Source organism: Ambystoma mexicanum, chromosome 6q (assembly GCF_040938575.1).
Source record: "Ambystoma mexicanum isolate Mex_15411 chromosome 6q, UKY_AmexF1_1, whole genome shotgun sequence".
NCBI lineage: Eukaryota > Metazoa > Chordata > Amphibia > Caudata > Ambystomatidae > Ambystoma > Ambystoma mexicanum.
The window spans coordinates 572,404,401-572,420,734 of NC_090937.1; the positions used below are offsets into that span (position 1 = coordinate 572,404,401).

A 16,334-nucleotide genomic window follows, 5' to 3' on the forward strand; every position below is an offset into this window, starting at 1 on the left:
TTAGTGTGAATTTACCAAATTTCCGGTGTACCAGCCTACCCTGGTTCACCATAGGGATCATTTTCTGCCATAGGTAAGCGTAGTGGGCAGCCTCATCAGAGTTTCTATTAATCTTGACCCCCAAATACACTATTGAATCCACCGTCTCTAGAGGAGTTCCACCCACCTGCCAGGTAAAGGTCTCTTTTTTTGTCCTTCTAGCCTTCTTCATCGGGAGGGCCTTAGATTTACTTGCATTGATTTTCATACCCTTGCTCTTAAGGTATGATTCAAAAGCTTGGAGGCGGTGCTGGAGGCCTATAGGAGTACAGTCAAGGAAGACCAGTTCATCTGCAAAAAGAATCCACGGAACCTGGGCTCCGTTTATTGAGGGTGGAAAGGCACGCACATTCTCCTGGAATAGTCCTAAGTCGTAGATATATAGACAGAAAAGTAGAGGGGCCAGGGCACATCCCTGTTTCAGGCCACGGAAGGTAAAGATTTTACTCGATAGCGTTCCCCTTGTAGAGAGCCTAATTTGCACCGAAGTGCTAGTATAAAGTGCTTCAATTGTCTCTACAGATCGCCAGGGCAACCCCACAACCGCAGTTTCGCCCACAGATGACTCCTGAGGATCCTGTGGAACGCCTGTCCGAGGTCCACAAAGGCCAAGAACAGCGTTGATTACTTCTCAAAGCTCCTTCCCTTAAGTAAGTTTAATAAGAAGAGGTTTAAGGAGGTGCCCACACCCCTCACAAAGCCTGTCTGCCTCAGGTCCAAAATACCACTCTTATCCGCCCAGTCTTTCAGATCATGAAGCAGAAGGGTTGCAAAGATTTTCCCAGCACATCCAAAAGGGCGATAGGGCGATAGTTTTTAGGATCAGCCCTGTCTCCCTTTTTAAAAATTGCCACGATTAAAGCTTCCTTCCAAGATTCGGGAATTATTCTGTATACCTTCTATTAGATTAGGAACACTGATGGTTGCAAGCCCCCAAGAGTCTGCCCTGTGTCCGATGTGCAAGGCAACCACAGAAAATGTAACACACTTCATGTTGATTTGCCAGGACACCTCGAGGTTGAGGTACAGTTACCTGAAACCAATTCTAATTTCAGAAGGGATTTGTCACACGATAGTGGCGCTATCATACCTGAGCAATCCTCAAAGTGTCTGTGTCGTACTTGCCACATCTGGCTACAAAGAGTAGTTGGTTAATACATGCATAGGGAGATAACCTTGAGGCTGCGAGTTTTGCTCTCCTCATGGTATCCCCTAACCCATGTGAAACAGCAACAAGAGTACAATCATGGCATAATGTTATGATGGTTTTATTGCTTTTAGTACTGAATAATGAGTAATGCATAATGAATTATCATGTATTTTATGTATTATATGATGCTTTTATGGACTTGCGACCAAAATAAAGTTTTACTTGACTTGAAATGGCCGCCATGCCCTCCACCCCAGCCCCCTCCCAGTACGCCACTGACCGTCGAACTGGTAATAAAGCCCATTGTGCGATTTAGCAACGCGAACAATGTATACACCGGTCCCGATATGCGATAAATGAAGCGTCAGGCGTTCGTCATTGGCTGTGAATTGTTCATAATTTCGGGTTTCCATTGAAGTTTATGAATACACATCGTCCCACGCAACATTTCTACTTACAAATCTGGCTGCTGTCCGACGTGAATTTCACTTTGGGGTACAGGGTACAGGGCTTCATAGGCTCTCCTTTCCCCAGACCCGTGGATTGCATAGGCATTGAACCGATCAACGCCAGCTGGGAAATAGCTCCATGGAATGTGCGCTGTTCCCGCCCATCTGCTTTCTCCTCTAGTGACATCGAATACCAGATCAAGTTCTTGCTGCAAAAGGCACAAATAACGTAGGAATGAAAAACCCACACACAGTAGGACCGAGAATAGTTTAGTGCTTAACTAAATTAATTCTAAACTTACTTTCCATGCATTTCTTCTGCCTGAAAGAAGCAACAACAAATGCTGCCCGTGGCTGTAAAATACAAAAATGAACACTGAATTAAATGTAATGCTTTCACAACGCCGTTTTTGTACCAGGAATCGCCTGGAACAGATTTTGCCATCACAATACATTTTTACCTTTAAATCGCGCTGCACATTTTTTTAACTTAATCATGAGGCCATTTTTTAAAAGAACTAATCTCATTTTAAAGACATGCATCCATGCTGCCACATATCAGCTCATGCCACATTGTCTTTTTCCCGTACATAAGTGGCTTGCTCTTATCTGAGATTTGAAATATCCATCTTTTAAATGATAACTCATGTTAAACTCTCTGCATATTAAAATGTTTGTTTTTAATGACCTATACTTGTATGGCAAAAGACGTGATCCTTCATAATTCTTTGAAAACGCGTAGTGTGAAGAGAATCACACCTAGGGACTTCTAATTTTGAAAGATAAGGCACAGTGGGAGAACAGGATTTGCCCAGTATCAAACAATTTAGTTGAGTGATACATCTGGGGTTTGAAACCAGTCTACAACATGGGCACTTTACTACATAGCTTCCCAACTCTAGTTGTTCCAGTGTCTTTTGTGGCTTTCAAGTATGGTCGAATTAAAATAGAGATAGCTTGAAGAAGACTACACAAACCATAAAAGAACCTGAAAAATATATAAAACTTTATAGAAAAATGTTAAGCAAAATTAGCAGGGTGTTCATTTTAGTTTCTTCGCCTTGAATGGAAGAATACAACTACCAGAATGCAAAGAAATGCAACGCTAAAACAAGTCATCTGGGATTTTAAATGTGCTTTCAAGATTTGAAGACACATAAGAAAAGATAATATGTGATAATGTCACCTGTATGTAGCCAATGAAACACACCATCATGCCTCTTGTTATATATAATATATGATGTGAAGAAAATGTTAAATTCGACAAATGTAAAAACTTATTTTTTTTCTTTTTTCTCTTTTCTTTCTTTTTCCCTCTTTGTTTTATCAACAGCATGTAAAGCATAAAACGTTTAAATGTAAACTAAAATAATGCTTTAAAAGAAATGTGTGTGTGTCAAATATGCAAACAACAAGAAAATAAGTGAGTCAGCTTTAAAGGGTCTTTTGTGTGGACATGTGTAATTGGCCTTAAAGAAGACACATATTTGGCTGCTAAATGTAGCTTTGTGTCACTTTCATAAGGAAAATGTATCAATTACAGTTCTTTATCATCCAGCCATTTACACTCATTGCAACATTTATAGAAGGTTCTGTCCAGCCTGGCCAATCAGGTTGGAGGATTGCAAGCATATTCCGGGCACTATCCTCCAGTAGTCGCTCACAATCTACCATTGTTTTTTGTTGTGTAAATAAAATGTTCCTTCCAGGAGGAACAGCGAAAAATGAGGTACGCTCTGCTTCCCTCTCCTCAATTGTAGTCCTCTGGCTCCCCGTTCGCCTCTTCCGGATGTCCACTGGGGCACACTTCCTTCTTCCCCTTGTGTGCCAGTAGCGCACAGAGATGATGTTCGTGGTGCTGATGTGGTGTGCCTGTGGCTTCGGAGACAGGACGCAGCCTAACATTAATGTACCCACACAATGAGTAGGGACACAACATAGCACAAAGGAGCCTTCAGTGTGATCGGATGGCTGCATGGATGTCATTTAGGGGTAGCCAGGGGTACCAAGTGCTACCCCTGGCTATTGGCTTGCTACCCCTGACCAATCAGCTGCTACCCCATCCAATCCTCCAATCAGGAGCAAGGGGGCGTGGCCAAGTAAAACGCATGGCACGTTCGAGCCTTTGGGCTGGCTCTGGGCTCCCTCCATTTTGTTTGCAGGCAGGAGGAGCATGAGTTGTGTCTGCGAGCTGACTGAGTGCAGGCCTGCACCTGACCACGCCCGCGGCGCTGAGTGGAGAGAGGAGCTGCTCAGGTGAATGATCGATGATATTAGGGAATATTAGCTACTGCCCGCAACTAGTCAAAGAATTTGTGGGCAGGCGAGGCGCGTGGGCAGGCGAGGCGCGTGGGCCGGCGCCAGATGGAATTATAATATCCACCTGGCCCACTGCGGTGCCCGACCCGCCTGCAAATTGAATTTGAGACAGTGCTTGGTGTGCACTCTTCGTGGGTGCCTGTGGTAGGCTGGTGGACGCTCTTGTTAAGCGCGGCGACCTGTCCGCTGAGCATGGTCATGGGCCCATCTGGGGCCGACAGGCCAGTGGGCAGACTGCAACAGGCCTGCTCCAGCCCTCCTGCTATCCGACTGGGCCTGCTGGCAGCCAGGCCCGAATGCATGCAAATCTCGGGCCGAGCAGGGCCTAATGGGAGAAAGGAACTGTGCTACAATGTGCTTCCTCTAATCGGCTCGGTCTGCTGAAGCTTCCCCCTACACGGTGGACAGGCAGCTCTGCAGACGCTCAGGGCTTCCTGGAGGGTTGGGTCAGGGCCTGCCTTCTCACCCTATCTTAGCGGGGCTTCCAGAACTAGCCCAACCCCTGCCCTTCCGCTTCCAACTCATACTTACCTGGCAGGGGAGAATCTGTGATCAGAAAGGCAGATCGCCCAGGGTGAGGATCATCCATTGCACATCGGGTTTGCTGACCCCTGCAATGTCCCCAAATGTGAGATGCTCTACTGCATTATTTCTGGTAGTGGAGGACTGTGTTCGCACTTTCCCCTGATTTATTGGTGAAAAAAAGAAAAAGTAAAGTGTGCGGGTAGGTTGGTTGCACATAGAGCGTGGTCTTGTAGCAGAATTTCTTTTGCTGCAGTCAAGAGGGAGAGCGCTGAGCAGCTCAGGTCCACAGCCCTGATTTATTGGTGAAAGAAAGGAAAAGTAAAGTGCGCGAGTAGGTTGATTGCACACAGAGCCCCTGGTCTGGTAGCAGAATTTATTTTGCTGCAGTCAAGAGGGCAAGCGCTGAGCAGCTCGGGCCCACAGCCCTGATTTATTGGTAAAAGTAGAGTGTGCGAGTAGGTTGGTTGCACATAGAGCCCCTGGTCTTGTAGCAGAATTTATTTTGTGGCAGTCAAGAGGGCTAGCGCTGAGCAGCTCAGGTTCACAGCCCAGATTTATTGGTGAAAGAAAGCAAAAGTAAAGCGTGTGAGTAGGTTAGTTGCACACAGAGCCCCTGGTCTTGCAGCAGAATTTCTTTTGCTGCAGTCAAGAGAGTCAGCGCTCAGCAGCTCAGGTCCACAGCATTCACTGAAGCGGTGAAGTGCACAGACGCCTAACCCCAGACAGGTGGTGCTGTGTCTGTTCCCAATGGGACCCCAGGCTATTGTGGGGTAGTGGATCCATGCCATCAGCACAGGGAGGGGCAGGGGGTCCTCATACAGATGTGGGATACCTGTTGTTCAGACAGTAAAGTCGACAATAGCTGAACGTGTATGCTTTTAATTGGAAAACCGGAGCGGGCACGCTGCGTGGTCCTCTAATAGGTAGGTATGTATGCACTAATGTTGTGATTGGCTGGCCCTAACACCCAGTACAGTCAGTCAGCGACAGCCGCTCTGAGGTTTTGGAAAACCGGAGTGCAAGTACTCCCGTTTTCAGATTTTGGGTAAAGATGCACCGCTAGAATGGTAATACATAAGCCCCCCATAAGTGGGATAACAGGTGTTCAATGTTGGAAATCAGGTTTTGTAATACACAAAAATTATGCAGACCTTGTATGGTTGGATGTGAAAATGAAACAACAAAATTATACATGTTTGAAAGTGTGTGAAGGTGCTACAAGTAATGTATAAGAACTTGAAGTATTTTGTTCCTAAGCACTTTGAATAGATACAGGAGGATGATCAGGTAGCATTATTTGCCAATGTACTAATGAAACCATTTTAAACTTAGCTGTAGATTCTGAAGGAGATGGATATCAGAGATGTCTGTCTATTTTGTGCAGGAATAATGAGTCCATGAAACAACTGCAACACGTCTTGCTGAGAGGTAATCCTGAAGGTAAATTTTCGAATCAGAAGAAAATGGGGTTAATATGGTTAGAAACTACATTTTAAGTTTTATGATCAGAACAGTGAAGGAAGAGCAACTGTATAAGAACACGTGTTCTCTGGTGAAATATTCTCCCTCTCGCCCGTTATATCCTGGCTTTCCCTTATCCCTACAGCCACCTATCCGCCCCTGCCCACCCAGAATGTAATTTCGCTCTGTAGTCATATTGAAATAATAGGGCAGATCCACATTTCTTTTGGGACCCCCATCATGGGCCAGCAAGAATGTGTATTATACCACCCAGGTGATATCCGGAAAATAGGATACATCACCAGGGGAATGTCACACACCATCTGTAGGAGGAAAGGCCTCACAACCTGAGTAACCTCGAACCTCTCAAGTTTTTCTCTGGTGGGCCAGGTGGGCTTACTTTGCAGTAACCCATTTTCCTCGTGAATCCTTTGCTTCACTGGAGGCGTATCCTCCCTTTGGAAGCAAGCCTTTCTCCCTAGGCCTAAATATAATGGTTTCCTTTTCTGTTGGCCCATACTTCTTTCTCTCCTGGGACTCTCCTCTACCTGTATACTAGGCAGCTGAGGAGGCCCATATGATTCAAAGTTGTATGGGGGTCCTTCTTCCAAACTAGGAATAGGGGCTCTTCTAACTACCTCAACATAAGTTGTAGGTAAGGCAGAGGGAATATTTTCTGTTTCCAACTCCTCTGGCCATGGGTTTCCCCTTAGGCCCAGGCTTACTCTTAGGCTTGGCTAAGACAGCCTGATTCTGAGACCCGGTGCTTGAAGGGTCTGGTGAGGGCCTATCAGGACTGAAGTCCTGAAGACTCAACTCACCCAGCCCTCTTCTAGGAAACGCTCCCCTCATGTTAACAGATGCCCTGACCTTTCTCTATTCACAGCTTGAATGACAGATGCTACTGGAACATTAAGAGAGGGCCTACCAGCCAACTGAGTATCCCCCACAGGAACCATGGCAAGACCCTGTGGGGTTACCATGTGGGGTTACCATGAAGGAGGCTACATCAGTAGGACTGGGCCCAGTGTTCCTAACAGTAGAAGTATTTACACCTCCTACGTGAACACTATCCTCATAAGAATTATCACTATGCAACAGGACTGGGATGGGAGCCAATGCTGGGTCAGGGCCCAAGGAATCTAGACTAACTTCAGACTCTTCCTCTGATGGAATGCAGTCTAAAGGGAAGGACACCGCTTGTTAGGAAGAATTCTCAGAAATGTGCTAATTCCCTCCACCTTAGAGACTCCCAGCAACTTGGATTTTGAGGACTTGATTTTTTTTAACCTGGAGAGACCGAGACCCTTTTTCCCACTCTCTCATGTATTTTTATGTGATTTTGAACACTGTGTTTCTTTTGGTTGTGGAGTCTGATAAACTCCATAGGCATCATCTTTTACATTGTGTCACACAGCACGTTCAGTGCAGTGGCACAAGGAAGTCTTTCAGATTTCCCAAAGGTTTAAATACCTTCTCTAAGATAAACTACTGTTTCCAAGAGCAGTAAAGTGAAATTGACTTTACTTACATTTGTAACCGTCTAGACCCAGCACACACTGGGGGTCATTACAAGCTGTGTGGTAAGGGGTTAATGGTGCCGGTAGTGGTGCCGGCGCCGTTAACCCCTTACTGCCCTATTACGAGTCTGCTCACGGGACCCGCAAACGGCACCTGGTAAAACCAGGTGCCCATAGCGGGCCCCGCTAACAGACCAGGGAGCTAACAACGGGCTCGTTTTTAACAGGCCCGTTGTTAGCTCCCTCCCAATTCCCATTGAGCCCTATGGGGGCTCAATGGGAATGGGGATGGGTTCCCTGAATGGGGAAATACCGGGTCCTCCAAGGTTGGAATGGGCCGTTATTTCCCCATTCAGGGAACCCGGACCCGGTATGCGGTATGGGGGTAGCCATGGCGCTAATAGCGCCATGGCTACCTCCAACCTCGTAATGATCCCCACTATCTTACAAAAGGGTGCTGGAGGGGTTACCTAGTATCCCCTTTGTCTAGCTTCTCATGTAAAATGTTTATGTTACCCTTTTCTCACTGAATGGCTGGCGGCAGTGGTTTTGTTTTAACTACCGTGGGGTGCATTTACCGCAGGCTGCGTTCGCAGCTGCAGTAAAGTACCCAAGGGTGCAATTTTTGTCAAAATGGCCCTGGTCTTCTTTTTTCGCCATCTCTTTGTGGAAAGGTCCTTCTTGAGATTTACTCTGAGTGCCAAACCTGGTTTGGTCCCCCATTGTTCATTTTGCCTTTAGCGGGATTCACAAGTGAAGGCCACCTCTGGCTCCAGGGTGTCTGGGGTAGGCAGGAAGTGAGGGAGGTGCTCAAAACTCCCTTTACTTAGTCTCCTAGGAGACCCAAATGCACTCTGTGGTGATTGGCCGGCTGACTGTCCGGCAAAGACAGCCACCCTGCTGGGTGACTGACAGCATGGCTGGAATGAATGGGAGAATACTGAATAAAAGGCGAGGCTTTTGGCTTGGAAGGCAGAGTCGACCACTGGACGAAGGATTGTTCACTTTGCCTTTAACAGGATTCATGAGTGAAGGCCACCTCTGGCTCCAGGGTGTCTGGGGTAGGCAGGAAGTGAGGGAGGTGCCCGAAACTCCCTTTACTTAGTCTCCTAGGAGACCCACATGCACTCTGTGGTGATTGGCCGGCTGACTGTCCGGCAAAGACAGCCACCCTGCTGGGTGACTGACAGCATGGCTGGAATGAATGGGAGAATACTGAATAAAAGGCGAGGCTTTTGGCTTGGAAGGCAGCGTCGACCACTGGACGAAGGAACCGAAGAAGAACTTGAAGGGGACGCCTGCTGCAACTCCTAGACAGTTGGTTTACCCAGTGAAGCCCTGCTGCTGTGCTTAAACTCTAAATTTGTGTCGACAGAGAAGCCCCTGCCAGGACGACTTCTTCCCTTGAGTTGGTGGGACCAATCAACTCCAAAGTAAGCCACCTGGACATCCATCTTGTAGCTGGTTGAATTTCCACAGAGCTGCTGCTGGAAACCGTATAGACATGGAGAGGAACACCAGATTGTTTGCATTGCTTTTAAGCTGGCCTATAGCTCCAGGAAGCTCCTGCGGACTCCCAGGAAGCAGGATTGACCGAGCCTGAGCCCCCTCAACAGAGTGCGGGACCCCAGAAGCAAGGAAAGCCCATCTCGATAGCCAGGAACCGCAGTGTTGCTATTTGCAGTCGACGCGAGAAGCTGAAACACTGAACAGCCACTGATTTGAAGATTGACGGTTACAAGCGGTGACCATCCCATTGCAGTGCAGGAGTCTCCAGAAGTCCTCCCTCTTGTCCCCACGCCTGAGGCCCAGGAACAGTGAGATCTGTAGAACTGCTCAGGAACAGAAGGCATCTGCTGCACTTTTTCTTCAATACAAAGGTGCTGTAAAAAGTCTGAGAGAACTTACCTCTTACTGTAGAGTTGCTTGCACCTTCTACTACTCACAAGTCTAATCAGCTTGTGGCCCTACATTTGATTCTTCTTTTCTTCAAAGACTTCTAAAACGTTGTGCAAATACTTTTCTACATACTTACCAGAAAGGCTTCATCCTATATAAGGCTTTTGCCCATTGGCTTTGGCTTAGCCTGTTGTATTGAATTACTTTTCTTGGGGGATCCAAAAGTATTTGCCTGCTTAAGAATATTTGTAGTCTCTTGTGGTTCTAATAATCTTTTCCTTTTACCAACTTCTAAGAGTATTCTAAATGCAAATAGTAGGATATTAATGTCCCCAGGACCCTAGCTATTGAAGTCAGCTAAGGGTGTAGGTTGTGTCTGTGGGCCATCCCAAAAGGGTCTTTACTGATTTAGAAACTAAGAGTGTACAGTACTGAAGTGTATATGAGTGTTACCTTTTATATTGCTCCCTTCTGAAGAAGGCTTATTCTAACTGACTGATAAATAGATTAATAATTGTTTATTCAAGAAACCTTGTGTGTAAGAGTTTATTTGAATACGTGTCACTGTGAATCTCTGTGTAACTCCCCTACAGCTCACATTGACCCCTCTTGAGATAAGCCTGGCCGCTCAACACGCTACCAAAACTGTGTAGAACAAGCTTATACCAAATACTGAGAGGAGGCCAGACTTTGGAGTAGATCCCCAAGGTCTGACCCTTACATTTGAGGTCCCCCTTCCTGTGGTCACTTGCTCCACAAGTGTAACAAATCCCACTAGAACTTAACACACAGGGAGGCTTAGAGAAAACACTCACATGCTTGGGAGGGTTAGTCCCACTACCCTGACCTGATTCTCATACATTCCCCCTATTAAACACTTTGTGGGCCTTCTTGGACATAGTTTTATCAGTAACTCCAGCCTCTTTATCTTTCTGCTTCTTTCCCTCCTCCTGCTTCCCCGAAGCAGGCTTGTCCTTACGGGACACTCTATGTGATACCCATAGGTCAGCAGCAATGGCCAGCCTCTTTGGATTTAACTCCTTTGAGTCAGCCAAATGCTGCTTAAGCTCTGGGTAACACGATACTAAAATATATACAAGCATGGCCAAGCTGATCATACCCTTAAAGGTGGTTACTTGATAACCCTCTATCCAGCCACACACGTGTTTAAGGAATCTGCAACAAAAGTTACATAGGTCTTAATTTCTTTCCTTTTGTATTCTCTAAACCTCCTCAAGTATTGGGCAGGAGTCTTCCCAAACTTGAGGATAAGAGATTGCTTTCGTTTCACAAAGTCTAATCTATCAGCTTTTGACATTTGCATAATGGCACTTCAGTCAGAATGGGACAGTCTGCTGATCAGCCATGCAATCCTGTCAGCATCACTCACATGCACTCACATGCGTATGTACCTCACATGCATAGTCAAAAGTTACAAGCCAGGCAATTATATAATTCTTCTCCAATCAGGACCACTGGCAGGAACATTCATGCATACCACTCAGACACACGGAAACCAGTTTGTGGATTGGGACCAGACATTCCCAGCACACATCCTACCAGCAAACACACACAGCCCTCCAGTAGCCCGCCACAAGCTTCTACTTTCCCGGGCACTGAAAGTCCTCATAAGGATTTTCCTGGCCTCTCAGGCCAGGAAGAAGGCTAAACAACAAGATAGAAAAAGGACAATCGAAAGATCTTGTGGCAAGGCCATGTTTGTTTGTTTGTTTGTTTGTTTGTTTATTTATTTGTATGGCGCACCTTACCCAGGGGCAACAGGGCGCAGGCAAAAGATAATTCGAAGCTTACAATGTTGCAGAAATATACACCTTGAAGTAGTAATAAAAATAATCAGAATTACAGGAATAAAAAATATACAAATCTTCATACATACAAAGTCAATATCTATGCAGGGGTAAATATACAGATATGTACAGGGCTGTTAGAGGCGGGTAAACCTAAAAGAATATTCAGGATTACAGGAATAAGAGGTATACAAGTCTTCAAACATAAAAAGTCAATATCCATACAGGAGGTAAGTGTACAGAAGTGTGCAGGGCTGTTAGAGGCGAAGGCAGGAACACGAGCAAGAGTATCACTATCTATACATAGGTGTAGAAAGTGCAGCTAAATACAAGGGTTATTGGAGTTAAGGTGACTAATGAGGTGTCTTCTAAAGTGCAAGTATGGTCTATCAGCTCTTAGGTTGTGAGGCAGAGAGTTCCAGAGCGTGGCAGCTTTCACCGGGAAACTGTTCCCACCAATGGTGGAGAGTTTGAATCTGGGAATTATCAGACGGTTGGAATTGATAGTTCTTGTTTGTCGGATGGAGGACTTTCTCTTTACCTTGTCCATCAGATAACTGGGGGCGGCATTGTTGAGGGCTTTATGGGTTAGGGAGGCCAACTTTAGTTTGATTTTGTTGTCTGTAGAGAGCCATTTCTGTTGGCGTCTAGTGGTTGAGATATGGTCTCTCTAATTAATGCCGAGGGCAGCTCTCAAGGCATTATTTTGTAAGATTTGGAGCCTGTGGATAATGGCTTTGTTGGCACCGCTATAGAGGGCATTACAATAATCAAGCCTAGATAGTATGAGTGCTCTTGCCAGGATCAGCTCTTGCCATGTTTGACCAGTAGCCACAGTTAGTAGTCAAACACGGTAAATGCGGTAAGGCTAAAACTAAAAAGTCACTGCTACCACCAGCTTATCCTTTAAGCACACCTAGAGTAATCAAACATCCTCTGAGTGTTAGTCTAGGGCAAAACAAAAATGTATCCCATTGTACTGCAGTGTAAGCTGCATTGTACAATAATAAAAAGTTACCACAAGTGATACAAAAGTAACCAAAAGTAGTAATACAGTAACACGATTAAGGGAAACAATGTTTCCCAGTACCGACAGCCTGAAGGACATGTCCGTTTCCCCATGACATATGAGCAAAAGCCAGTGCAGTGAAGCGTAAGGCTTCACTGTACTGCAAAAAGTACAGGTCAGATTCAAAAATAAAAGCAAAACGTTTGGGGGTTCCATAAAGATGGAAGGAAAGGTGCAGTAAAGTGAAATCTTTCTTAACAATTAGTAAAACCGATTGAGCAGTATTGCTCGTAGGTCAATGGGGAGCTTTTCCCTAAACTGTTACTGTTGTTTTTGGTTTGTGTTTTTTGTTTCCTGTTCTGTTGAAATTGTTACAAAAATGCAGCCACAGCTAAAGGGTCTAACATCAGATATGAGCATAGATGAGAGACGAGATCCAACACGTCGGGAGGTGCCAAGGAGAACAGATCCAGAAGTTCCAAGTACCACGTCCAGTGGGCCCAGCCTTAGGGTAATCAAGATCATGGTGGACCTGAACGTCTGTAGACTTCTGATAACCAATGGAACAAAGAATAAGGGAATGCATAGAAGAGATGAAAACTCCACTTGACAATCAATGAATACCCCACGGCTCTTCATAGGGGAAATTCCCTGGAGCTGTACATCTTACTTCCTGTTGACACTGGAGGTGAAGATTTCCACTTTTACCCCGAGTGAAGACCACAGCCTGCTCGAATCATAGGATACCACAATTTCAGCTCCAGCTACATTTGCAACTGGCAGAGAGATGTTCTTCTCCAGAACCATAACTGCATCAATTACCTACAGAGAAGCATCAATCCCACACTGCCTTGCATTTGGTGGTAATACATGGCTTCAGTGGTGTTAATAAGAATCAGGACTCACCCGCCCCTCTCGGTAAGAACCAAGAACCAATGTGATCAGGGCCACTCTGATGACCATTAGCTCCAGTAAATAGATGTGCCCCCATGTAGGGGGGGCCACAGTTCAGTCGCTTTCAGTTCATTTAGGTGAATGCCCCAACTCTTCAGGGGACATCTGTGAAAACCGACAAGCGAGGCCAAGCACACTCAAAATGCTCTCCAACTAGCATATTGTCTAATTGGACCCACTAGAAGAATACTTGTGAAGCTTACTTCCAGAACTGCAACAGGCCTGTCATGTTGCCCTGAAACTGAGACCACTGGCAGCAAATACGCCACAGGAGTGAACTCATGCACAAATGGGCTTCAGGAACAAAGAAGAGGGGGGATGCCATGAGGCCCAGAAGACAGAAAGGCACAGGAGGAGGCTCAATTCTTAAATTGGAAGACTCTTACCAGCTGAAAGTTGTTCACAACATAATTCTTAGGAGGGATGGCACTGCCCAAGAGTGCATCCAGAACCACCTCTATGAACTAAAGTGGCTTGAATGACATGACACGGGACTTCTTTAAGTGCAGGGAGAACCTCAAGCTGTGCAAGAAGAGGCAGGTGTGGTGCAGATGGGCTGACAACAGGTCTAGGGTGTGAGCTTGAAAGATCCCGTTGTCCATGCAGAAATAATGACGTGAACCTTGTCCCCCTCCCGCCCCTACGAGATGTGCGGCCACCAAAGCCAATTGCTTGGTAAAGACCATTGGGTCAGTGGAAAGGCTTAAGGGCAGTATCATTAACTGGTAATGGGTGTTACCAAGACCTCAGGGATTACCTGTTTTTTGGATGGATTCAGCACATGGATGCAGGTATACAAAGGTCCAATGACACCAGCCACTCTTGTAATTCAGGTGTCTCAAAAATGTGGGCTAAGAAAACCATCTTGAATTTGTCCATGCACAAAAACAAATTCAGCACCCTCACATCCAGCCCTTTCCCATCTCTTTGGAAGGCAGAAGCTCTATGCTGCTCTTCGCAAGAAGCAGCCAAATCATCTCCAGTAGGGGGGATATAGGGAAGCGAGATGGTCAGTAGTGCGTTGCTTGAAAGGTATACAGTATCCCTGTGAGAAAATCCTTAAGGGCCAGACATCACAGGGTGCGTGCTGGCACTCCCTGGCATCCAGGCATAACCCTCCTGACACCGGTGTGGAGTGTGTAAAGGCCAATTCAGAGGGCTTTCTGTATTTGTATTTTATTTTTGCATATATAGCGCTGTTATATATTCCCCACGTATCTTATTTAGGCCAGCTGGTAGTAAGGTTATCATTATATTGAATGAAAGTTATTTTACTGTACAAGGTCATTAGCATCTGTTATTTCAGATGCATCTTATGATTTGAAACTGCATTCAACAAACTTGTTATGATTCCATTACCATGTATGAGCATAAACATTCTAGTAACTGTGACAAATAAACATATTGTGGTTCTTGTATACAATCATCAGGGGTTCTGGGAGTTTCTCTACTACCGGCTTATATCCCAGGTTAGAGTCTCAACCAGAGTCTTTAGCTCACCATCTTTTCACAGAAGAGAAATTACCATCTACATATCAGTCTTTGGCCCTCATTCCAACCCAGGTGGTAAATTCCCTACTTTACCACCATGGTGTAAACTCTGTTTACACCATGGTGGATGGCGGATTTACCGCCCCATTCCAAGGTGAGTGGGGCGGTAAATCCCCAATCCCCATTTACCCTTCCCCATTCCCATTTTTGCCCCATAGGGCATAATGGGAGTGGGGAAGGCGCTAATTACGGCACCGTAAATTACGGTGCCGTAATTAGCGCCAAGGACGCTTACCGCCTTGGTACTTAACGCCTGACGGCCGACGGCGCCGTTAAACCCTTAACGCCTGGGTTGGAATGAGGGCCTTTGTCTTGCCCAGGGGCAGTGCAACACCGAAATTCATGGCAATTCTCTTCTGAACAGAGTACCAACAGCAACCCCAGACACGTGTTTTGGCCTGGTTGGGCCTCGTCAGTGAGGTGGAGCTGTGCCTCTCTAAGAACAGTGAGCAAGGGTTCCACGCCTGGGTTACCCTTGTAACTTAGGATGAAAACCCAAAGCTACTTAATTATATGCAGTACCCTTTGGGAGCACCACACACGATTAAGACTACAAGTGACAGTACAAATTCACCTTTGGTACAAGCCTGTACTACACAGTAAAAGTGGTAGCAATGGCTGAGCAGCCAGACTTATCTCAAGAGCAAGTGAGCAGTATCAAATAGTTACACAAAGGTCAGCAATTACTGTGATTCAAACAAACACTGACTCAAGGTTTCTGAGTAAAAGAATATACATTTATTTACACATCAGTTGTATAACATCTCACTAAAGTAAAGCAGTTTAAAAATCACACTCTTAATACACCACACCACTCCCAATAAATTCCAGACACGTGGGAAAATGAAGTGAGCAAAATGGCACTCCAGAAATTTAAAAAGGGAGGGAAAGACAAAGTTAGGCAGAAATTGAACCACACCAACAGGTAAGTACTCAGGGCAATTGAGCAAGAAGAACTACAGTGATAGAATTAGGTAGAAAAGGCTTAGGGCCAAAGTCAATAGGTCAAAAGTCTTTTGCTGAAGATCACACAGTTCAGGGTAGTTCGCGGTAAAGTTTGTGCCACGACTCCCGGATGAAGTTGGTCGGCAGAAAAGTTAGTGTTAAGAAAAGGACAAGCCCTCAGATTGGAGATAGATTTCACACACTTTCACCGCAGCTGAACGAAACTAACAACCGGATTTGCACAGTACCTTAAAACGGAGAGGGAGCTGTAGCTGAGGCGGACGTTCCTGGTAGTTCCAGCAGGCTCACGGTTCCTGAAGCGACTGTCGGACTGACAAGAAGTAGGAAGACTGGAGGGTCCTGCACTACCCAGGGAAGAAACCAGCAGCAGAGCAGAGCAACAAATAAAAGGTGCGCTCCTTAAAACCCAAGCAGGGTCCGACCTTCCTGGCTATCCGGCCCACTGTAGCTCTATACAGCGAATTTGACCAGAGGAGGGGTCCTGGCTCGAAGTTTGGGCGAACTGGTTGGTCCCACCAGCTCAAGGTAATAAGATTCCTGGAGGATCCTCTCTGTTGTTGGAGTTTGAAGATTCGGACCTGCAGCAGGGCTTCACAGGGCGGTTCAGTCGTTGTAGAGGTCCTCTCCTGTCAGCTCCTCGTCGGTTCTTTCGTTCCAGTGGCGACTCTGCCTTTCCAGACCCAG

The 16,334-nt window shown here is 45.9% G+C and overlaps 1 protein-coding gene and 1 non-coding gene across 2 annotated transcripts in view; one reads left to right on the forward strand and one right to left on the reverse strand.

Annotated features, from left to right (window-relative positions):
- The window catches only part of C6QH4orf33 (chromosome 6q C4orf33 homolog), a 302,616-nt gene that overhangs the window by 64,763 nt on the left and 221,519 nt on the right, over window positions 1-16,334 (reverse strand). The window contains exons 4-5 of the mRNA XM_069631055.1: window positions 1,941-1,992; window positions 1,648-1,847 (exon numbers count right to left, since the gene is read on the reverse strand). Of these exons, the coding sequence (XP_069487156.1) occupies window positions 1,648-1,847; window positions 1,941-1,992 (252 nt within the window). The remainder of the gene's footprint in view (window positions 1-1,647; window positions 1,848-1,940; window positions 1,993-16,334) is intronic.
- LOC138517226 (U1 spliceosomal RNA) lies at window positions 4,481-4,644 on the forward strand. The gene has a single exon (XR_011282438.1). It is a non-coding gene; the product is annotated as a U1 spliceosomal RNA (small nuclear RNA).